This window comes from Saimiri boliviensis, chromosome 6, assembly GCF_048565385.1.
Source record: "Saimiri boliviensis isolate mSaiBol1 chromosome 6, mSaiBol1.pri, whole genome shotgun sequence".
Classification (NCBI taxonomy): Eukaryota; Metazoa; Chordata; class Mammalia; order Primates; family Cebidae; genus Saimiri; species Saimiri boliviensis.
The window spans coordinates 86470883-86494346 of NC_133454.1; the positions used below are offsets into that span (position 1 = coordinate 86470883).

At 44.6% G+C, this 23464-nt stretch overlaps 1 protein-coding gene across 14 annotated transcripts in view; it reads right to left on the reverse strand.

The window, feature by feature from the left end:
- PLEKHA7 (pleckstrin homology domain containing A7) overlaps nucleotides 1–23464 on the reverse strand; it is a 248434-nt gene that overhangs the window by 42849 nt on the left and 182121 nt on the right. For all 14 annotated transcript variants that reach the window (XR_012518111.1, XR_012518110.1, XR_012518108.1 and 11 more), the window contains one exon: nucleotides 8206–8676. Coding sequence is in view for 4 of the 14 variants with exons in the window: in XM_039471225.2 (XP_039327159.1) it covers nucleotides 8206–8676 (471 nt within the window). In the remaining 10 variants the exon portion in view is untranslated. The remainder of the gene's footprint in view (nucleotides 1–8205; nucleotides 8677–23464) is intronic.

A 23464-nucleotide genomic window follows, 5' to 3' on the forward strand; every position in this document is an offset into this window, starting at 1 on the left:
GCTGTCTATTAAACACCATGTTGTCCAGGGTGGTCTTGAACTCCTGGCCTCAAGTGATCCGCCCTCAGCAGCCTCCCAAAGTGCTAGGATTACAGGTATGAGTCACCACTCCTAACCTCCATCTTATTTTCTAAGAAGGAAACAAAATTCAGCAGGGGACAAAGTATGGAGTTTTACTAAGCCTGAGAGGCAGCATGATGTTGTAAAAAGAGAACAAGTTTTAGAGATGAACAGAGCTGAGTTCAATTCCGACCCTGCCTTTACCCATCCATTTGATCTAACAGACATTATTTGCTGCTGACATTGTTCCAAGCCAACACCACTCAAAGTGTAACCTGTGTGCCAGCGGCATCAGCATCACTTGGGAACTTGTCAACAATACAGGTTAGTGAACTAACCCAGGCACAGAAAGACAAACACGGTGTATGACCTCACTTATACGTGGGATCTGTAAAAGTCAAAGTCATAGAAACAGTAGAGAAGTGGTTACCAGAGGTTTGGGAAGGAGAGGAGGAGAGAAGGAAGAAGAGCTGTTGGTCAAAGGGTACAAAGTTTCAGTTAGGAGGTGAAGTGGCTAATAATAAAGGAGATTTTATATTTCAAAATTACTAAAAGTAGATGTTAAATGTATATGGTGGGAATGTAAATTAGTTCAACCATTGTGGAAGACAGTGTGGCGATTCCTCAAGGACCTAAAAATAGAAATCCCATTTGACCCAGCAATCCCATTACTGGGTATATATCCAAAGGATTATAAATCATTCTACTACAAGGACACGTGCACACGAATGTTCATTGCAGCACTGTTTACAATAGCAAAGACCTGGAACCAACCCAAATGCCCAACGATGATAGACTGGATAGGGAAAATGTGGTACATATACACCATGGAATATTATGCAGCCATCAAAAACGATGAGTTCACGTCCTTTATAGGGACATGGATGAACCTGGAAACCATCATTCTCAGCAAACTGACACAAGAGCAGAAAATCAAACACCGTATATTCTCGCTCATAGGCGGGTGTTGAACAATGAGAACACATGGACACAGGGAGGGGAGCACTACACACTGGGGTCTGTTGGGGGGAAATGGGGGAGGGGCGGGGGGTGGGGAGGTGGGAAGAGATAGCATGGGGAGAAATGACAGATACAGGTGAGGGGACGGAAGGCAGAAAACCACACTGCCATGTGTGTACCTATGCAACAATCTTGCATGTTCATCACATGTACCCCAAAACCTAAAATGCAATAAAAAAAAAAAAATGTTCTAACCACCAAAAAGGATAAGCAGGTAAGGTGATGAATATGTCAGTTGGTTTGATGTAATCATCTCACAGTGTTTACATATACAAAAAAATGTGCCCCATACATACAATTATTATTTATCAATGTAAAATAAGGTAAATTTTTAAAATGCTGGTTATCAGCCCCATCTCAGACCTACCTAATCAGAAACTCTGGGAATGGGGCCCAGCCATCAGTGTCTTAACAAGCCCTCCAAGAGATTCTAGCGCTCTGTAAAGTTTGAGAAACTGTTCTAATTGTTTTAAAACTCAACTCACTTAATCACACTTTTGCTACTTGACCTCAGGCAAGTATCAGCCAAGTCCTCTAAGTCTTATTTTCCTTATTATAAAATGGGGATAGTAAGAACCTCAGACCTACCTAATCAGAAACTGGGGATGGGGCCCCAGTCATCAGTGTCTTAACAAGCCCCCCAGGAGCTTCTAGTGTTCTGCAAAGTTTGAGAAACTGTTCTAATTGTTTTAAAACTCAACTCATTTGATCACAGATAAGCTACATAACCTCTGGCAAGTATCAGCCAAGTCCTTTAAGTCTCACTTTCCTTATTATAAAATAGGGATAGTAAGAACCACTTAGTAAATTGTTGTGAGAATTTGAAATAGTTGTCATTCAAATAAAGCTATCTTTGCCATGGCAGGAGTTAATTTTAAGATCTCTTCAACCTCCTTGTCACGCCTGCCAAGTTAGTCTGCCTGCCACTAGGTGGCGGGGTTTGCTATGGATTTCCCAAAGTTAGACACGAATGTGCCTCTGAGACAGGGCAGTGCCTGAAACCTCAAAACAGAGGTGGTAGCGGTGGGGGGAATCAGGCTGGAGGCTTCCCCTGGGGAGTTCAGGACTTTACTAACCATTGTTCATTCTGCCAGAAGCAAAATGCAAACTATGCAGAGCATTTCAGAGCTGTGCTCCCACCCATACACCCTTCCAGGCTGGCTCTGCTGCTCACTCCCCTGCCTGCCTACAGTGCCTGGAAGGTCAGAGTCCACCCTCACCTCCCCACTATCCTCCTAGCAGCACCCCAAATCCCTGATCACCCTCTAATGTGTACCCTCCATTTACACATTGTTTGCCACTTCGGAGTGACCCTAAGGTACCAGTACAATGGCGAGCCCTGGCTCCAGGGACCAAACCAAGGAAACTGGCTGTGGACGAGGGACACAGGAGGTGGTACTGTGGTTAAGGTATAGACCCTATGGGAGCAAGTGGGAGCTTCCAGAGCAGCTTTGCCCCTAATAGCAGATCCATTTGCTGGCCCCAACCCCCCATATTACCCAAAAACTGGGCTTAAGGTCTCCTCACACCATGCTCTGTGGCCACAGACCCTCCCTTCACTAAACAGGCAGTAAGCAGGATATTCTGATACAGCCACTACAGAAATGGTCACGTGCAAATGCAGTATCATTTTTTACAACCAATTCTTATATGTTATGCAGCAGATGTTCCTTACTCTAACTTCAAGATCAGTCACACAGGATTTCCATTTTCTACTCTGTTCGTTATTGCAGTGTTTGAGTCTCCTGAACCTACCTCTGTCCCCCACCCGAACCTTTCTATTTTGTAAGTATGCATTGCTTTAAATGCTGGGAGGTTGGGGTGGGAAAATGAAAGCAGAAAATTTCAAAATAAGCTTTTAGAAAAATTCTAAGAGTATGTCAGTCTGTCTCCCACAAACCATATTCTAAAAACGCTTAATGATGTGAAATACGTATGTTCAATTAGAAATAATTCCCTGTTGGTCTAAAGCCAAAAATACAGGATCATATATTGCAGTTCAAATAGCACTCCTCCCAATGTCTTAATGTGCTCAGTCTAATGAGATTAGCAGTCTTGATGATATGCAAAGCAGAGAAATCTAGCTTGTATATTTCAAATGGAAAATGGAGGAGGTTCCTTCATTCAGCAGCCAGATTTATTTATGACTTACTGTAAGAGATTACAAATATATCTTTAAGAAAAAAAATCCGGGACTGTAAGAGGCAGACCTTTTTAAATACAAGAGAATGATTAGAGACTGAGCAGACACTTTGTACACTTAAAGATTGACAGCATTATCTGTTCTATCTTTTGCCTTTAATTCTTCACTTCTATTCACTTTCTAGCCCATGGAGATCTGCTTCTCCTACTATAATGAAATTCTTCTCACTCTGTGTTCAGTGACCTCCAAAGCCAATGAGCTGTTCTCCTCTACAGACCTAATGTCTCTCTGTCCTTTAGATAAGAATGGCTCAAATCCCCATCTTGTATCCCAGGGGAAGTCAAATGCCCTCTCCACCCACCTCTCATCTCCCTGTTAACTTCTCATCCTTTAGGTCTCTGATGCACACCCCACCCCCAACTCCCAAATTCAGGCCATTGTGTGTAGCAGAATAACCTGGTTTACAGGCTGCTGGAATAGTTATATAGAGACATTTCATAACTGACAACTTACCACTGCATAACAGTCACCCAGCTTTTTTTTTTTTTTTTTTTTTTTTTTTGAGACGGAGTTTCGCTCTTGTTACCCAGGCTGGAGTGCAATGGCGCGATCTCGGCTCACCGCAACCTCCGCCTTCTGGGTTCAAGCAATTCTCCTGCCTCAGCCTCCTGAGTAACTGGGATTACAGGCACGCGCCACCATGCCCAGCTAATTTTTTGTATTTTTAGTAGAGACGGGGTTTCACCATGTTGACCAGGATGGTCTCGATCTCTCGACCTCGTGATCCACCCGCCTCGGCCTCCCAAAGTGCTGGGATTACAGGCTTGAGCCACCGCGCCCGGCCAGTCACCCAGCTTTTAAAAGTTTTTTCTGTCTTTGTCACAAAGGGTTTCTCACTGGCCACGCCATCTTACTGATTTCAACCCCTCCTTTTACTCTGCCTCCTGAGCTAACTTTGACACTGTAGCTTTATTAAGGATGGCAATTCAGGTTTGCCCATCTAAGCCCATCAAACAGCTCAGTGAAAAAAGGGTTTCTGCTACTGAGCAAAAGATCTGCGAGGTTCTGGACTTTGCTTCACAGATGCCCAGCCTCCTTGAAAAGTACCACATCTCAAGTATCTGCTTTTGGGAGAGGAAGACAAGGAAAGAAAGGCACCACACCCAGGTAGAAGTGCTTATCTGCAGCACCGCGCACTGCTGACTGGACTCCTTCCAACTGAAACTCCCCCACAGAACCTCTAGTTTTCCTCCCCCATCTTTTCCTCATCTCCTTCAGGAGACTTAGCTTTTGCCTGACCCTTAGGCTGGGGGTCCTCAGTGTTCTGTTGTAGCGCTCTGCAACTGTGTCCTCTCAGTTGAGGATTCTTAGTCTTGGCTGCACATTAGATCACTGGGGAGGAAAGACGGGGAAAAATGTGCTTCCTAAAAACCGTATGTCCAGGCTGCAACCCAGACCAATGGAGTCAGATTTCTGGGCATGGGACTAAGGCCTCAGCAAATGTTAAAACTCTCCAGGTGTTTCCAATACATAGCCTAGCAACAGGTTCTCGACTGTGGGCATGCACTAGAATCACCTAGGGAGTTGTATGTATGTATATGATTTATTGATTTATTTGATAGGTTCTTGCTCTGTCACCCAGGCTGGAGTGCAGTGGTACAATCGTAACTCATCGAAGCCTTGAACTTGTGGGCTCAAGTGATCATCCTGCCTCAGCCCCGCAAGTAGCTGGGACCACAGGTGCATGTCACTACATCCAGGTAAATAAAACAATTTTTTTTTGGTAGAGATGGTGTCTTGCTATGTTGCCCAGGTTGGTTTCAAACTTCTGCACTCAAGCGATCTTACCACCTCAGCCTCCCAAAGTGCTAGGATTATAGGCATCAATTGCCACACCTGGCCACCCTAAGGAGCTTTAAAAACATACTGATGCCTTGACCTCACACAAGACCAACTAAATCAAAATCTCTGGTGTTGGGTCTGAAATGATGAAATCATGCAGACAGCATTAAGAAGCATGGCTCTAAGCATTCCACCCTGGATAATCTCAACTACTGCCTGGGCATTAGTTACCCTCTCTAAGGCAATGACTCCCTGTACAGCCTGTATCCATATTCCCTATAACCTCCTGGTATTCTCTACCCGGACACTCCAAAGTACCACATTCCCCACCACGCTCATGTCTTTTAGCTATGCTTGTATCTGCTGCACAGCACAGTGTCTACTTATTAACCAAATCTGAATGCTAACTCCAACCCCCTACTTACATGTCCAAAATGGAAATCCTGATTTCCCCCAACTTGTTCCTTCCTTAGCCTTCCCCATCTCAGTAACCATCCAGTTGCTCAAGTCAAAATTCTATAGATCTATTTATTGTATCTCTAGTCACAACAGCCAAGATTTGGAAGCCACCTAAGTGTCCATCAACGGATGAATGGATAAAAAAAATGTGGTACTTAACACTCAAGGGAGTAGTTTTCAGCCATGAAAAGAATGCGATTCAGATGGAACTGGAGGACATTACGTTAAGTGAAATAAGCCAGGCACGGAAAGACAAATTTGGCATGCTCTCACTTCTTTGTGGGAGCTAAAAATTAAAATAATTGAACTTGTGGAGACAGAGAGTAGAATGATGGTTACCAGAGTCTGGGAAGCGTAGTGGGCAGGAGGGAGTAGGGATGCTTAATGAGTACGAAAATATAGTGAGATAAATCAATAGGAGCTAGTATTTGATAGCATGACAGGATGATTATAGTCAACAAAAATTTATGATACATTTAAGAATAACTAAAAGGGGTCAGGGGCAGTGCGTCACACCTATAATCTCAGCATTTTGGAAGGCCGAGATGGGAGGACTGCTTGAGGCCAGGAGTTCGAATCCAGCCTGGTCCACATAGAGAGATTCTATCTTTATTTAATTTTAAAATAATAACTAAAATGGTAATATTGAAATGCTTGTAACACAAAGAAATCATAAATGCCCAAGGTGATGAACACCCATTTACCCTGATGTGATTATGTATTGCATGCCTGTATCAAAAGATCTCATATACCCATAAATACAGGCATCTGCTATGTACCCACAAAATTTAGTTTTTAAAAGTCTAGACATCATCGTAGTTTCCCTCATCCTGCATTCAAATTCACTGACAAGCTTCACCGTTTCAACCTCTAAAATGTACCTCAAATTGCTTTAGTTTGTCCTATTTCCATTGTCACCCTCCTGGACTATTACAATAGCCTCCTTCCTAGGTTATCTTTTGAAATATCCATCAGATCACATCACTTACCGCTGAAAACCTTCCAGTGGTTCCCCTATTGCTTTTTCGAATGAAATTCAAATGCCTTAACTTGGAGTATGAGGACCTACATGACACTCCCCCTGCCGACTTTCCACCCTCGCTCAGCGGTAAGGTCATCTTACAACCATCTACCAGGGGCTACCTCGGCCAGCACCAAGAAGAGCAGCTTCCCTTCCCTGTGTCTTCAGACAGTCGATTTCTGTTTTCTTTTTTTTTTTTTTTTTTTTTTTTTTTTGAGACAGAGTTTCGCTCTTGTTACCCAGGCTGGAGTGCAATGGCTCGATCTCGGCTTACCGCAACCTCCACCTCCTGGGTTCAGGCAATTCTCCTGCCTCAGCCTCCTGAGTAGCTGGGATTACAGGCATGCGCCGCCATGCCCAGCTAATTTTTTGTATTTTTAGTAGAGACGGGGTTTCACCATGTTGACCAGGATGGTCTCGATCTCTCGACCTCGTGATCCACCCGCCTCGGCCTCCCAAAGTGCTGGGATTACAGGCTTGAGCCACCGCGCCCGGCCTCTGTTTTCTTAAGATACAAAATGTGAACAAACAGGACTGACACCTGGTCATTCCCAGTCAGGAATGGGAAGGTATCTTAGCTACAGCACAACAGGCCTTCTCTTCTAGACTGCTCCACAGCAATACCTATCAGTGACTGAGGAAGGCTCCATTGTGATTTATCCACCATCCATTCTCACAACTGCCCAGCTGGACCAGATTAAAGAGGTTACAGCAACCTACATATGCACAACACACCCACATACTTGAAAACAGGACTAGGCTATTCCCCTAGGAGCACTACCACCTCCAGAGTCCACAGGTAGAAAATCTGGGCCTGGCCAACAGGGAGAATGCAGTGTGGTCTTTTAGAGCATGTTATCAGGCCTGTGGCCGGTTGGGTCTGGATGCTGGCACATCCGCTGCAATCCCTGGGGAGCTCTCTGAATGCACACTGGCTTTGCTCTCTCCTCTCTTGTCCGTGATTTGTTTATAAGCCTGAGAATTGTGAGGGGAATCTGTCACATCTTTCATAATGAAGACAAAGCACAGTGGCTTCTGGGGACAACAGGGAAGCTAGTGACCCTGAATTCTTCACATTCAGAGATGTGTCCTAATTGATCTGAAATTATAATAAAATACAGACAGTGCTTGGCAAATAGCAAGAGATGCATACCTTCTAAATAATTAAAAACTTCTTGAAGGAATGGGTATGATAAAGCCCAGTGTCAACAGTGCCTACACACTTCTGTATGTGCCTGGAATTAAAAATGAATCTGTATTTACTCTCATTTCTATAAACATTTCTCGGATGCAGAGAAGTAGCAGCACAAAGGAAGAAGATTGGTTATCAATTACATGCTGACTGTCTCAAGGCATTCTTTCTGAGGAGCAGAAAAGCCTCTGGTGTAATCGTGTGAGGGCCTTGGAGGCTCACAGACGCAGGACTGAACTCTGGCTTTACCACTTATCTGTGTGCCCTAGGCAGGTTCCTTCACTTCTCTAAGTCCCAGTTTCTAAGTTAGGAATATCACCTTCTTGCAGGGTTGTTATGGGGATTTATGTAGGTAATGGAGGTAAAGAGTTTAAGGCTGCCTTATGAAGCAAGTCCTGGCTAAATGACAGCTATTGCCACTACATTATCACACTCGTTATAAGCGGCAATTCCGGGTCTATTACTTACCTCCTGCTGTCCCCCTTCTGGGCCCTTGCCCACTGCTCCACCTGGGCCAGGTTGCTCTTCCTTTGGCTGTGCTTTTCAGGGTTGGTCCTGGGAGGAAAGACCCGCTGGTACCCACCAGTCCCGTTCTGCTCTCCTGGGCAATATGAGGCAGGCAGCATGCCATTCTTTTCTGCCCGCTGGGGCTGTGCCTGCTGGCCTCTTGGGCCACCGGGTAAATCCACGAACAAGGCATCCTCCTCGGCTGGCGAGTATGGAGACCTGGCCTTGCTCCGGTCCCGCTTGCCCTCCAGTGGGTCCCTCTGGGAACGGTACCGCTCTTCCTCCTGCTCTTGCCTCTCGAAGTTGACAAAGTCGTCATGGCCACGATGAAGACAATCTCTCGTATGTCCGGGTCCCACCCGGCCACACTCATGACAGGACTCTGTGTGGTTGGCCTGGGGGACAGCCTGCCGCTCCGCCTTCTCCATGTCCCTGCAATGACAGCAGCACATTCACCTTGCTCCACAGCCAAGACTCCACAATGAAACACACTATACACTCAGTCACCTGAAGGCCTTTGCACAGAATATTCCCTCTGCCAGGAACACCTTTCATGCTCATGTCCTCATTCACCCTGCCTAATTTCTGCTCCTTTGGGGATCTGGCTTAAACATCACCTCCTCCAGGAAGCCACCCCTGATGTACACTTCCAAGTTAGAATAGGATCTTACGCTGATCCCACTCTCACACTAATCACACTGGACCATAATTGTGTGTTTACTCATCTAGCTCCCAACTAAACTATAAGCTCCTTCTGGCCAGAGGCCTGACTGGCTGATTATCATATGCCCAGAATTTCTATACAATGACTGGTATAGAATAGGCACTCCATAACTACTACTGCAAGAGAGAATGAATAAATTATACATGTAACATTCTCATGAAGACCACGCCTGTGCTCCCATTCTACTCTGTGCTACTGATCTTGCCTTTTCCTTCTGCAATTTGTCTGTCTAGGGCTTAGATCAGGCATCCCCAAACTTTTTACACAGGGGGCCAGTTCACTGTCCCTCAGACCGTTGGAGGGCCGCCACATACTGTGCTCCTCTCACTGACCAATGAAAGAGGTGCCCCTTCCTGAAGTGCGGCCGGGGGGGGGGGAGCAGATAAATGGCCTCAGGGGGCCACATGTGGCCCTCGGGCCATAGTTTGGGGACGCTTGGCTTAGATGGAAGGCTCCTGAGCTTAGGATCCCTCCCACTAGGGTTTAGAACAGCCCAAAGTACAAATGATAGTATAATTAACACTCTTCAAAGATGGCGAATAGAGAACAGGCACAGCAGCCTCCTTACGTGAACAGCAACCTGTTCCTATCTTATCAAGGAACAGTTCTGTGAAGTATTATTAGTCAGACTTTAGCAATAAGGAAACTGAGGCACAGAGAAGCTCAATTATTTGCCCAAGATCAAACAGCTGGAACAGAGTGGAGACTGGGTTTAAACCCAGGTAGACTCCAGAGCCCATGTGCGTTAGGTTTTGCTCTATTGTCTCCACGTGTGTCCACACAAACCTGGAAGCTATAAAGGAGAACAGGGTGGGGTGATAGGTCAGGGTGTGAACTGAGGCTACAGGTGGAGCTTTGGGACATGGTAGAGGGCTCCTCTTTCATGGTCCACCTCCCTCTGTAAGTTGCCCTTCTCTCTGCCTCCTCAGGGCAGGGTTCTAGTTGCCTGCATACTGATCACCTGGCACCAGGGATACAACAGTGGCTCCACAAGCTTTGCAGAATTTAGATTAGGGAGGCAAGAGAACTTGCTCCAGCTCAGCTCAGATGGACTAGAAAAATTACCAAAGACCTTTACTTAGATGGGGCAGCTGGTTTAGCCATACTCCTTGGTAAAAAGGTCCTGGCCTTAAGATCCATCACTCAAAATGGCCAAGCCAGAGGCATTTTCATCTCAATATGAGAGTACTTAATAGAAAAGCTACTGCATTTACATCTTGGTGGCCATAACATCTTCAGAATCTCAACTACCAATAATCAACACAGGTTCAAGGCAGAACAATCCACCCTAAGAGCTAGTTAGAATGTCAATATAATGTGAAAATACAACCCTCCACATGGGGTTTACTTTTCACTGTGTATGGGTCTGTTGTCTTTAACTTAGGTAGGGTGATATGGTTTGGCTGTGTCCCCACCCAAATTTCATCTTGAACTGTAGTTCCCATAATCCCTATGTGTCGTGGGACAAACCTGCTGGGAGGAAACTGAAGCATGGGAGAGGTTGCCCTCATGCTGCTCTCCTGACAGTGAGTGCATTCTCACAAGATCTGATGGTTTTAGAAGGGCTTTTCTCTCTTTTGCTTGGCACTTCTCCTTCCTGCCATCATGTGAAGAAGGACATGCTTGCTTTCCCTTCCACCAAGATTGCAAGTTTCTTGAGGCCTCCCTAGCCATGTGGGGCTGTAAGTCAATTTTTCTTTCCTTTATAAATTACCAACTCTTGGGCAGTTCTTTACAGCAGTGTGAGGACTAACACACAGGGAGAACTGAGAAAAGCAATCACTCTTCTCACTGTTCATGTACCAATGTCTTTTCCATGGAAACCCCAAGCTTTGTGGGGAAAAAAATTGCATACTTGGAACTCCTTTTACCCAACAGAGAACATCTTTCCTCTCCAGCTCCCACACTGTACTCATTACCTTTCTGATAAGAGCATTTCGATTTTCATTGGGGGATCACTTTCTCCTGCCCTCAGTCCAGGTGGTTTGGTGCTGCTGACTCCCTGTCCAGCTGAAGCTCCACAGTCTCAGTGACTGGTTCAGGAGTTGACTACTCCAGGTCAATCAGAGTTAGCCCTGGGACTTGGGTTGGAACTGCTCCAACTACGTGGGAAGGCACTACTTGAGAATGAAGTTAACAAAGGAAAGCAGATGAAGAAACAGAAAAGACTAAAACTTGGCTTAGGCTCCTACATCTAGCGATATGTAAACCAGATATCTCTTCGGACTTTTTGGTTATGAATGAATAAATTCCTTTTTTTTTTTTTTTTTTTTTGAAACATCATCTTGCTCTGTTACCCAGGCTGGCATGCAGTGGCATGATCATGGCTCACTGCAGCCTTCATCTGCTGGGCTCCAGCAACCCTTCCACCTCAGCCTCCTGAGTAGCTGGGACTACAGGTACATGCCACCATAATCTGCTAATTAAAAAAAAATTTTTTTTTTTCTTTGTAAAGGCTGGGACTGGCTCTGCTGCCCAGGTTGCTCTCAAACTCCTGGGTTCAAGTGATTTGCCTGCCTCAGCCCCCCGAAGTCTTAGAATTACTGGCGTGAGTCACCTTACCAAGCCTAAATTCCCTTTTCCACTGTTAGTTTGAATTTGGTTCTGTCACTTATACTGGAAAGAGTCTTGCTTATTGAATCATTTTACAATGACATATTGAGATAGTGATGAGTGAGGGTCTATCCATAGCCAACATTCAGTGCTTTATAAATTTCAGTAGTAGGAAAACATGGGAAATAGTCAGGAGCCTATACTTAAAGAAAAGTAATCCATCTGGGCATGGTGGCATGCTGAGGCAGGTGAATCACCTGAGGTCAGGGTTCGAGGCCAGCCCGACCAACATGGTGAAACTTTATCTCTACTAAAAATACAAAAATTAGCTTTGTGTGGTGGTGTGCACCCATAGTCCCAGCTACTGAGGAGGCTGAGGCAGGAGAATCACTTGAACCCAGGAGGCGGAGGTTGCAGTGAGCCAAGATTGCACTACTGCTTTCCAGCCTGGGCGACAGTGGGAGACTCTGCCTCAAAAGAGAAAAAGTAATTCTTACTGTAAGCTCATAAAGGGGCAACTGTTCCACAATCTACATATGACAGGATTTTTTTTATTTTCTTTTTTTCCACACAATGCGTTTTAGCTTTGTCTTTCCTTTCTCCCTTTAATCCTCCATAGCTAGATCAGTGTAACCTGAACCAACAGTCCTGAAGTTGCCTAAGTTGGCCATTATCTTCTTTTTTTTCTTTTCTTCTTCTTTTTTTTTTTTTGATACAGGGTCTCACTCTGTCACCAAGGCTGGAAAGCAGTGGTGTGAACACAGTTCACTACAGCCTCAACCTCCTGGGATCAAGTGATCCTGTGTAATTGGGTACCACAGGTACCCACCACCATGTCTGGCTAATTTTTAATTTTTTTTTTTTTTTTTTTTTAAAAAAACAAGGTCTTTCTTGTTGCGCAGACTGGTCTCGAAATCCTGGGCTCAAGCAAAATCTTCCCACCTTAGCCTCCCAAAGTGCTAGGATTACAGGCATGAACCACTACACCAAGCCTATCTTCTTTATTTTCTCTCACTTCCAGGAAACCACCCACAGAGGATGTGCTAAGACTGCTTCAGAGATGATTAAGGCTCTGGCTGCCCTCTGGATCACACTCTGGCCAAGTCACTGAAGCTTTATAATCTGGCATGCTGCTTTGGTTTCACTTGCTCTGATATTTCTAAGTGGTTACTCCAATTGTGATACCCAGGTAATTGTATCTCCTTGTTATTCATACCCCAAAGATAAATAGTACCTTGACATAAAAGCCAGATAGTGAAACAAATATGCCATCTATATGTATGAAATTAGAATTGAAAGGAAATGAAAGATTCTTCAACTCCGGGACCCAAAGATTGTGAGCGCAATGTCTCAGCTCAACGAACTGTAATGTGGATTTTTCTTCCTTCACTAGCCAATCACCATGTATTTACCAAGCACCTATACAGCCCCCACTGGGACAGGCACCTGGGAGTATAAGAGTGACTATAGAGAAAATAACCTATATGACTATAGAGAAAATAGCCTTTGCCTTCAAAGCCAGACAACTCTGAAGCCCAATTTAATTACGGTAACCACATTTAATACTGTTCTCATAAACACCTGACCTCCTAAATCATGGAGTCTATTAGTCTTCTCTAACCTTGGAGATAATTTTATAACCATAATTCTTAGTCCTTACAATATATGTACATGAGTATACACACTCCCATATATGCCAGTACTTCCTGGAAATAAATTTGACAGAGGATGATAAATCATTTTATTTAGACTAATATCAGCATTTATTGCAAAACAAAGCTTTAGAGGGCAGCTAAGTGAATGGTGGTCAGCTTGCTACCAGGCAGTTTTCTAGCCCTGAAGACTTTGGAGTTATGAACAGCTCCTAATTCCCACGGCTTCTGGGACTCACATAAGATGTGCCCGTGTGCCCAAAATGTTCAGGCTCTGGCTGCAGGTAAGAGCGGTGAAGGTAATATTCCCTACTCCCCCACCTTACCTGACCTAAATGTTTAACTTACTAAGTTATGGAATTTAAGGTCAAAAGGGGTTTTTGGTATTCTCCCTGTCTCCTTGCATTCCCAACAATTTAACATATGACCTCTCAAATCAGGAGACTTGTCACAAAAGAGATCTGCAATGCTTGATTTGGCACAATGATGGGAAAGAATGAAGCATCCCTCAGCTGTCACTGACTGTCTTATTCAGGCAGCTTGCCCATGCAGAGCATAGATGTTTAGCTGAGACAACGCAAGCCCCAAATAGGCTGCTGTTCCCATCCAGGTCACTGCTATGATCGTGAACACCTGAAATCAGTCACTGTTCAAAAACACAGGAAATTCCTGGCACTCAGTGACTATTCTGACCATATGTGTCACTTTTTGAAAATGACAGTGGGCACAGGTTTTAGAACCAGTTTGACCTGGAGTCAAGCCCTGGTTCCACCACCTATAAGCTGTGTGACCTTGGGCAAGTAACCTCTCTAGTCTCAAATTCCTCATCTGTAAAATGGGATAACAGTGTCTCCTTCGGTTGTTGTGAGGATTAAGACAATGCAAACAAACAGCATAGCACAGTGTCTGGCACACAGTATGCGCTCAAATACAAATGTCTTCACTACCTAATAGGTATTCCCTCCTCCTTTACCAAAGTTTTTTCAAAGTGGCAATGTACCCCGCAAAACACTTATATGTTCCAACCTCCCTTGTGGCTGAGGATGATCATATAATACAGCTTTGGCCAATAAAATATAAGCATAAATTGCTAGGTGTGGTCCTCCAGGAAAGTCTTTACAAGAAGTCAAGCTTAGCTAACCCTTCTCTTCCTCCTGCCTGGAACTTCGACTTTGCTGGATTGCAAAGTGATAAAAATAAGGATGCAAGTGATATGCTAAACGTTGGGTAGAAAATGATAAAGAGCCCATGTCCCTGATGGCATCACAGTGCTACTGTACCAATCTGTACTGACTACTTTGGATTCCTGCTATGGGAAAAAATTAAAGCCCAATTTGATTATGCCACCCTAAATTGGATTGTCCTATTTCTAGCAACCAAACATGACTTAGAAGGGGCTACTCTTATCTCATTGATTGGGGTTGGGTCCCAGCATTTCTAGCATATCACAGAATGCTATGTGTCTGTTTAGAGCAAATTCTTATTTTTCCTTGCAAGTGGGATCAGCACATACCTCAGACTTGTGATACTTCTTATTTCTTTTCTTCCCAAGAACTTGAAAGTTAGCAGATCTTACCAAGCAATTGTGTACTGATTATTATTTTGTTCTGCTTCCAAATCCTTTATCTCATCAGGCAATAAGGAATAACATTTTCCTCTATCTTAATGCTAAATGCACACAACCCCCCACCCCCACCCCACCACCACCACACACACACACACACACACACACACACATTCAGTGTCATTCAAAGACTGAGACAGGAAGAAGAATGACAGCTTGTAGAGGTTTGATTGAACCTTAGACCTGATGACTAACAGCCTTTCTGCTGTAATCCCACTGGAAGGATCCCTTCCCCACTCACTTTACCTAAATGATCAAACTAGGAGCCCAAGAACAAGAACCCAGGCCACTGATAGTCTTGGAGAGTTGCATCCGAGCCAGGCCAGAGGGAGAAGTCCTGCCTCGAGAAACCAGTTCAGCCTGTGTTAACAGATCCTGGGTCCTGAGCACTGATCTGCAGTCTCACGAATAGGGTGAGCTCAAAAGCCAGAACCCACCCTGGGCATAATCAACAGACTTGTACAAAAGACTGAAGAGAAGGACGTCCAAAGAATGTGGAGCACCCAAAGGCAGACTCTCTCTCTTGAATGAGTTCCTGGCATTTGAGGAAGGAGATAGGGAGAAATGGAGAAGGGAGTCAGTTTCTTCTTTTCCCCAGAGTTAAATAGGGCAGCCCCCTTGGGATGGAGGGAGAATAGCCTGCTACTTTTCATGCTGTGCTCTGCCTAAATTAACAACCGAGGGCCTGACAGCTTTGATGACACCCTCCACAATCCTTCAGGCCTCCCTCCCACAGAGAAGGGCCAGGCTGCAGAATAAATGAAACAGGCAGAATGCTAGGCTGAGGTTTTCTCCTGCCTCAGAAGAGTGGCTATTGGCCAAGTCTCCTTTAAAGTTGTAGGGTTTGACAAACCAGACTAAGAAGAGGGAAAAGCTATTCCAGGCCTGCCAGGCCTCCCCACTTTGTTCATTCCTGCTTGGAGAATCCTCTCTTTCTTCTACCTTGGTAAGCCATGCCACCTGTCACAGCTCAACCTGAGCCACCCGGAAGCTCTAGCAAAAGCCACACTCACTCATTTTCCGTCTCTCCAGGGAAACCAACAGTCATGGTCTGGGAGATCCACTTTTTTTAATGGTCAGGGCTTGGTTATTGTTACCATATGCTAGGTCCTACTGTGTGCTAGGAATCTGTCACAGACCATCTACAATCCCTGACCTCTGCAAGGTCAGGACCGAGCCCAGGGAGGCTGAGGGCACACACATGATGACTGGATTGCCTATAATAAATGGACTCTAATAGAGGACAGGAATCTGGCAGCAGCAGCCATCACTGACTGAGCACTTACTAAATGCAAAACTCTGAGCTAAGCACTTTACTACCTCTTCTTATCATCACACAAACACGCAGAGCTAGAGATGTTTTTCTTTCATGAAAGGTAATGAAAGTGGCTGGGCGCAATGGCTCACAACTATAATCTCAGCACTCTGGGAGGCCAAGGGGGGATGGATCACCTTAGCTCAGGTGTTCAAGACCAGCCTGGCCAACATGGCGAAACCCTGTTTCTACTAAAAATACAAAACAAATTAGCCAGGTATGGTGGCGGGCATCTGTAGTCATAGCTATTCAGGAAGCTGAGGCAGGAGAATTGCTTGAACCTGGGAGGTGGAGGTCGTAGTGAGCTGAGTTCACACTACCGCACTCCAGCCTGGGTGACAGAGCCAGACTCATTTTCTCTCTCTCTCTCTCTCTCTCTCTCTCTCTCTCTCTCTCTCTCTCTCTTTCTCTCTCTCCTCTCTCTCAAAAAAAAAAAAAGTAAAGAAAGTGATGGTCAGAGAGGTTAGCCAACTTGCCTTGGATCATGCAACTAGTGACAGAAGCAGGACTCAAACTTCATCTGACATGACTCCAAAGCCCTGTGCAAGACTGAAAACGTGTCTATAAATTACTCCTGCTGAGGGGGCTGTCCGGCTACACTTTGTCCATGGTGATTAGCGTCTGGAAGGCCAAAGACTTAGCTCTCCAAAGAGTGCAAATTACCCAAAATGTGTGGGCCACTTCTGAGTAGGCCAATTTCCCATGCAGGAGTCCCAGGACAGTGCTCAGATCACTCCCAGCCATCCCAAGTCCTCACTGGCACATCTTACAGGTAGAGGTTTCTCAGCTGTTTTGTTCATCTGTTCATCCATTCATCTACCTACCCACCTGGCTAGCCAAACATCCATGCACCTGGTACTGATCATAATCTCAAAAGATACAATCCTGAAGAGTCAAAATCCCTAAAGTCGAAAATCACAATCCCAAAAGATTAAAAGTCAGAATGTAGAAATCCCAAAGGCCAGATGTGGTCACGGAGAAGCCAAATATCATTCCTTCTTACTGTATTTCTCACAGCACAATGGAAGAGGTCAGCAAAACCATTTCCTCACAAAATGGCTGTGGTAAGTGTACAGGGCTACTTAATGGTGAAAGACAAAAGTGTAAAAGATAATTATTGCTGATGCTGCAAAAGGGGAAGAGCACTTAATTGCAACAGCTGAGCAAGAACCAGACTTTCAAATGGACAGCGCATACTCACAGTATTTCTATACTACAACCATTCTCCAAATGCAAGTGCAGTGAGTACTTTGAAGATCATAAAAGTGAAAATACAAGCAAAAAATACAAGAAATCTCTCCTACCAAATTATTCAATCATGTACAACTTCTGTCCCTTCACACATAGGGCCAATTTGCTAAGTAATGCTTTTCACCTTCACATCATTTCAAATACTGGAGGTACAAATTATATATAAAGACTGTTAGAGAGTTCTGATTTGTTTTATGCATCTTTGGCAAATTTGGCTCCTTGAAAGTGCGTTATCACAAGGTTGACTTTGTGTGTAAGCATTGTATGTGTTTGTAAAACTGCTGAAACTTCCTCAAAAAATGAAGAAATGTCTTTTTTTTTTTTTTACACTTGCATTTGTGAAAGATAAAATTTCTTGAGATTTAAGCTCTTTGGATAACTGCATTATGAAAATGTGTAGCCTAAACCCACATGTATCTATCTACCCACTAACTGAATACTTATTATATGTCAGGCACTGACAGATGAGACCTATGCAGTTCTCATTTTCAAGGAGCTTTAAGTCTGGTAGGGGCAACAATGAGAAAGCAGGTCAACGTCACTTTAGCATGAAAGACCTGTGATTAAGGAATGACAGTGTATTACAAACGGGGGCATCTGCCACACTGAATAGTCAGGAAAGGAGGGAATGGCATCCATCTAGGCTAAGCTGAGGATGCGTTGGAGCTGCCCTGGTGCAGCTGAGAGGGTTGATAAAGTGGGTGAGCAAAGCCCAGAGGGATCCTGGTTGCCTCATGTCCTCTGTCCTCCCAGACCTCATCAGTCTGTTGGTGATGTACTCACTTTGGTTCAGCCATGCTCTACGCTCATTTGTACATGCCATCCCCTCTGCCCAGAACACTCTTCCTCAAAGTTTTGCATATCTGACTTTCTTTTTTTTTTTTCTTTTTTTTTTTTTTTTGAGATGGAGTTTCGCCCTTGTTACCCAGGCTGGAGTGCAATGGCGCGATCTCGGCTCACCGCAACCTCCGCCTCCTGGGTTCAGGCAATTCTCCTGCCTCAGCCTCCTGACTAGCTGGGATTACAGGCACGCGCCACCATGCCCAGCTAATTTTTTGCACTTTTAGTAGAGACGGGGTTTCACCATGTTGACCAGGATGGTCTCGATCTCTCGACCTCGTGATCCACCCGCCTCGGCCTCCCAAAGTGCTGGGATTACAGGCTTGAGCCACCGCGCCCGGCGCATATCTGACTTTCTTAGGTCAACCAGGCCCCGCCTCCCCATCATCCCCTTCTAGAATCCTTCCCTGACCACCCAAACAAAAGTGGCTATCCCCTTCCCCCAGATGTACCCTAACTCATCACTCAGTCTTACTGCCTTCATGCATAGATCATGACACAAATTGTCTTATTTCTTGTTTTCCTGTTTATGGTCTGTCTTCCTGCCCGACCCCTCCAGAATGTTAGCAGCATGGCACCTTGCCTCTTTCTCTTTGAACACTGCTATATTCTTAGCAACTTTAACAGTGTTTGACCTATAATACGCCCTTAATAATTTTTTTTTTGAGACAGAGTCTCACTGTATCGCCCAGGCTGCAGTACAGTGGCATGGTTTTGGCTCACTACAACCTCCACCTCCCAGGTTCAAGCGATTCTCCTGTCTCAGCCTCCCAAGTAGCTGAGATTACAGGCATGCATCACCACAATAATTTCTGTATTATTAGTAGAGATGGGGTTTTGCCATGTTGGCCAGGCTGGTCTTGAACCCCTGGCTTCAGGTAATCTGCCCGCCTCAGCATCCCAAAGTAGTGGGATTATAGGTGTGAGATACCATGCCCGGCCTCCCATAATATTTATAGAATATAAGACGAAACAGATGAATGCATGAACAAATGCACGAATTCAAGTTTCTGAAACAAGTTCAGCATGGCACAGAGAATGGGAAATGGAAAGAGATGAACCAAAGGTGTCTGTAGGGACCAGGCCCATGCAGGGTTTCCAAAGACTTGCTAAGGAAATTGGACTTTATTCTAATGGTGACTCTACTACAAGTTTCTTTAGTCCCAAGACAGGGCTGCAGCTACACCAGAGAATATAGAGGTTAGGAAATTGAGAAAAAAGATGAATTGTTTTCTGATATGCCTTCCTGCCTGAGTCACTTAGCAGTTTTGTAAGGTGTAAATTCCAAATAACCTCCTTACTTAGTGCTTTAGCTTATTAGAGAGGAAAAAAATCCTTAGACAAGATAGAAAAGGTAGTGTTATGGGGGAAATTGGTAAGACAGATTTCAAGGAGGCTGCAGAGAATCAAAAACTAGAGTCCACAGCCTGGCCAGTGGAAGAATATGGACATGAGGCAGAAGAAAATGACCAGGGGAGGCAGAGAGCAGGCCCTGCCAGTAGTGCAGGATCTTCCTCACAGCATGTGGCATGGTGTGGGGTCTCAAAAATACTGGAATTTATGTCTATCATGGAGCTCTGGGGCCTGTGTAGCAAATAGAAGACAAAAGTCAGAGGTGTAGGCTAGCGTGATGGATTACACCTGTAATCCTAACACTTTGGGAGGCTGAGGTGGGTGGATCAGTTGAGCCCAGGAGTTCGAGGCCAGTGTGGACATCATGGTAAAACCTCATCTCTACAAAAAAGTATAAAACATGAGCCAGGCAGAGTGGCACATGCCTGTAGTCCTAGATATTCGGGAGGCTGGGGTGGGAGGTTCATTTGAGCCCGGGAGGCACTGGTTGCAGTGAGCCGAGATCATGCCACTGCACTCCAGCCTGGGCGACAGTGAAACTCTGTCTCAAAAAAAAAAAAAAAGAAAAGAAAAGAAAAGAAAAAAGTCAGAGGTGCAGTGAGGGCTCTTATCTCTGCTCCTGGGCCAGAAAAATAGGAAGACGCTGGGGGAAGTTGGAGCTGAAGACAGGATGGGGAAACTGTTCAACAACTCATACTGCTAGGAGATAAGTACATCCTGGCAGAGTGGAGAGTGCAATTTGTTCATAGGAGACTCATCATTGAGATCTAGGAATTAATGATGAAACTAGAAGTGGGTAAAGAGAAAAAGTCTGAAAATATTGTCAAACCAGATCCTATGGAAGTCAATATAGCTGTTAGGGAGCACCTACTATGTCTCAGGCACTGTACTAAGTAAGCACTTGATACATTTGTTTAATTTAATCCTTGTAGCAAGTCTATGAACTGAGAAAAATCAAGGTTTCAAAAGCATGCATAATTTGCACAAGATAACCCAGCTAGTAAGTAGTAGAGCAGGGATCTGAACTCAGTCAATCTGATTTCAGAGACTAAGCATGAGGAGAAGACATTTAAGGCAAAAGAAATAGATATAGTAGGAAGTGAGGGATAAATCAACCGGCCTGGACATTGATTGTTGATGCCCTCTTTACCCTGTCCCAGTAAGCCATTTCTGCCCATGGTCCTCTGCCCTCAGAGCCCTAACACATCCTTGAGAATCCACACCACCTCGCTTTTAGTCCTCATGGCCTACATAGGGCTCTACCCCAGGTTCTCAGATGTGAAGCATGTGTTTCAGGCCTCTGCGATCAGCATGATGTAGTTCCTGGCCACAGGAGATGGTTGAGGACATCAATGCAACCTAAATGTGTCTAATCGGGATGAATCTCAGAGCTTCTGGACCAGACTCTGGCTCTTTCCTACTGGATTTTAACCTTGGTGACATGAGTTTGAGACTACTGCAGCTATCTTGCCACCAGGTCCTAGATGTGCCAGGGACCTCCTTGTGGAGCTCAAGACTGAATTCAGCACACAGGTGGGAGGAGTCCAGAGTCTGAGATTATGACTTCCAGTGATACTGTGTAAGCCTCGAACCCCATTGTTTCCAAATCCAGATCTTGAGCTTTTCAGTGACATGAACCCATAAATTCCCTCGTTTTAAAGGTAAATTTCTCTGTATATTCTGTCATATGCAATTAACAGTCTTAATATATGCCACCACTAATAAAGGAAGCATCCGTCTATATGAATAAAGAGAGAAGCCTCTGGGTGAGAATCCCAGAGGGAGTGAATGAAATGCTACTGTCGGGGCCACCCACTTACAGAGACGGAGCTTTTCCAAGGCAAAACATCAAACTGGAGGAGAGGCAAGATTTAGTCTGTCTGACGAATCATTTTAACCAACCAAATGTCTGAACATCTTATTTGAGAAAAATAGAACATTTAATAAGTCTGTATTTGCTTGGCTGACAATGTCAGCTCTCAGAAACTTATAGAGAAATGCTATTATGTCTTTATTGTGACTCAGAAGCTGGAAAATTGTGTTTTTTATTTTGTTTTAGTTTTAGTTTGTGTGTGTGTGTGTGTGTGTGTGTGTGTGTGTGTGTGTGTTTACGAAGTCTCACTCTGTTGCCCAAGCTGGAGTGCAGTAGTGCGATTTCAGCTCACTGAAACCTCTGCCTCCTGGGTTCAAGTGATTCTCCTGCCTCAGACTCCCAAGTAGCTGAGATTACAGGCTCCCACCACCACATCCAGTTACTTTTTATATTTTTAGTAGAGATGGGGTTTCACCATGTTGGCCGGGCTGGTCTCAAACTCCTGACCTCAGGTGATCCAGCTGCCTCAACCTTCCAAAGTGCTGGGATTACAGGCATGAGTCACTATACTCGCCCTATGTTTTTTTTTTATTTTTAAAGGAAAGAAACGTGGGGCAAACATGATCATGGAGTTTTAAGAGTTTATCAAGAGCATAATAAGATAAATCTCAAAGTCAGATTAAAAACTAGGGATGATACAATGGCCGGAGACCAGGGAAAGGGGAGGAGCCCTTCCAACACCAAAATCTGATGCTAAAAAATACCAAATCTCAGCTACCTAAATTAAGAATCAAGGGTTCTGGCAAGACATTATTTATCAATCATGTACTTTTTTCCCATAAAGTCCAATCTCATTCTCAAATTCTCTCTTACCTAGCATCCTAGTCAGCCACAATGAATTGAGCAAAGTTGGGACACGAGAAGAAACCCATTTGCCATCTCTAGCCTAACAACACAGGGAACTCCTGGAGCTCAAATTATAAAAGAATGTGTACAAGAAGTGGAAGGTGGGGCATAAATCCATTGTGGAATGGGCCCACGTGAACAATGGCAGAAAGAATAAAGTCTAGAAGAGGCTGAGGTTTGTTTAAAGTAAAACAAAACAAAAACAAAATTTCCATTTTTAAAAGAATGAAAATAAAGGAGGGCTTAAAAAAAGAGAGAGAGAGATGTAGTTGTCTCTGCTTAGGGAAGATGACCCAGAATAGAGAAGGCAGAATTCTCCAGCTTCTGGGTTTAGTTCCACATCTTCATTAGGAGGAATGATCTTCACCAGGAAAAAGAGAACAAACTTGGTTAAGAGAGCCTGAGAGTCCACGATGGGGAAGAAGAAAGGGAAGCCCTCCTCTCCTGTAGCTGAGCTCCAGACCCAGCTATCGGTGGTGCCCAAGGGACACAAGGGAAGTTGGGATCGAGAAACCTCTGGGTGATCTCCGAGGAATCAAAGGCAGGGGGAAAAGGCCAGAATGTTAGAAACTGGCAAACAGCATCCTGACTTTCAAAGAAGAGGAAAAACAAATTCCATACCCTATTATCGACCTCTGCAAGAGGCTAGGCAGCACTGTTAACCTGGCAGATTTCAGAGCACACAGCAAAGGAGACAGCAAGAAAGGGCAAACAACTCAGTAGAAAAATAGACGGCAGATGGGTATAGGCAGTTCACTTAATGGAAAATACACATGGCCATTGAGCTGGGCATGGTGGCTGGTGCATGACATCTCAGCTACTCAGGAGGCAGAGCCAGGAGGATTGCTTGAGGCAAGGAATTCAAGACCAGACTGGGTAACACAGTGAGCCTCTGTCTCTACAAAAATTTTAAAAATTAGCCAGGCATGATGTGGTGACCCACAACTGAGGTCCCAGCTACTAGGGAGGCTGAAGTGGGAGGACTGCTTGAGCGCAGGAGTTCGAGGCTACAGTGAGCTATGATCACACCATTGCACTCCAGCCAGGGTGATACAGCGAGACTCTGTGTCTTAAAAAAAAAAAAAAAAAAAAAAAAAAAAGTGAACAATAAATATAAAAGATCCCCACCATCATGGAAATATACATTAAATTAAGATGATCAGATACTATTTATGTAGCAGGCCATATA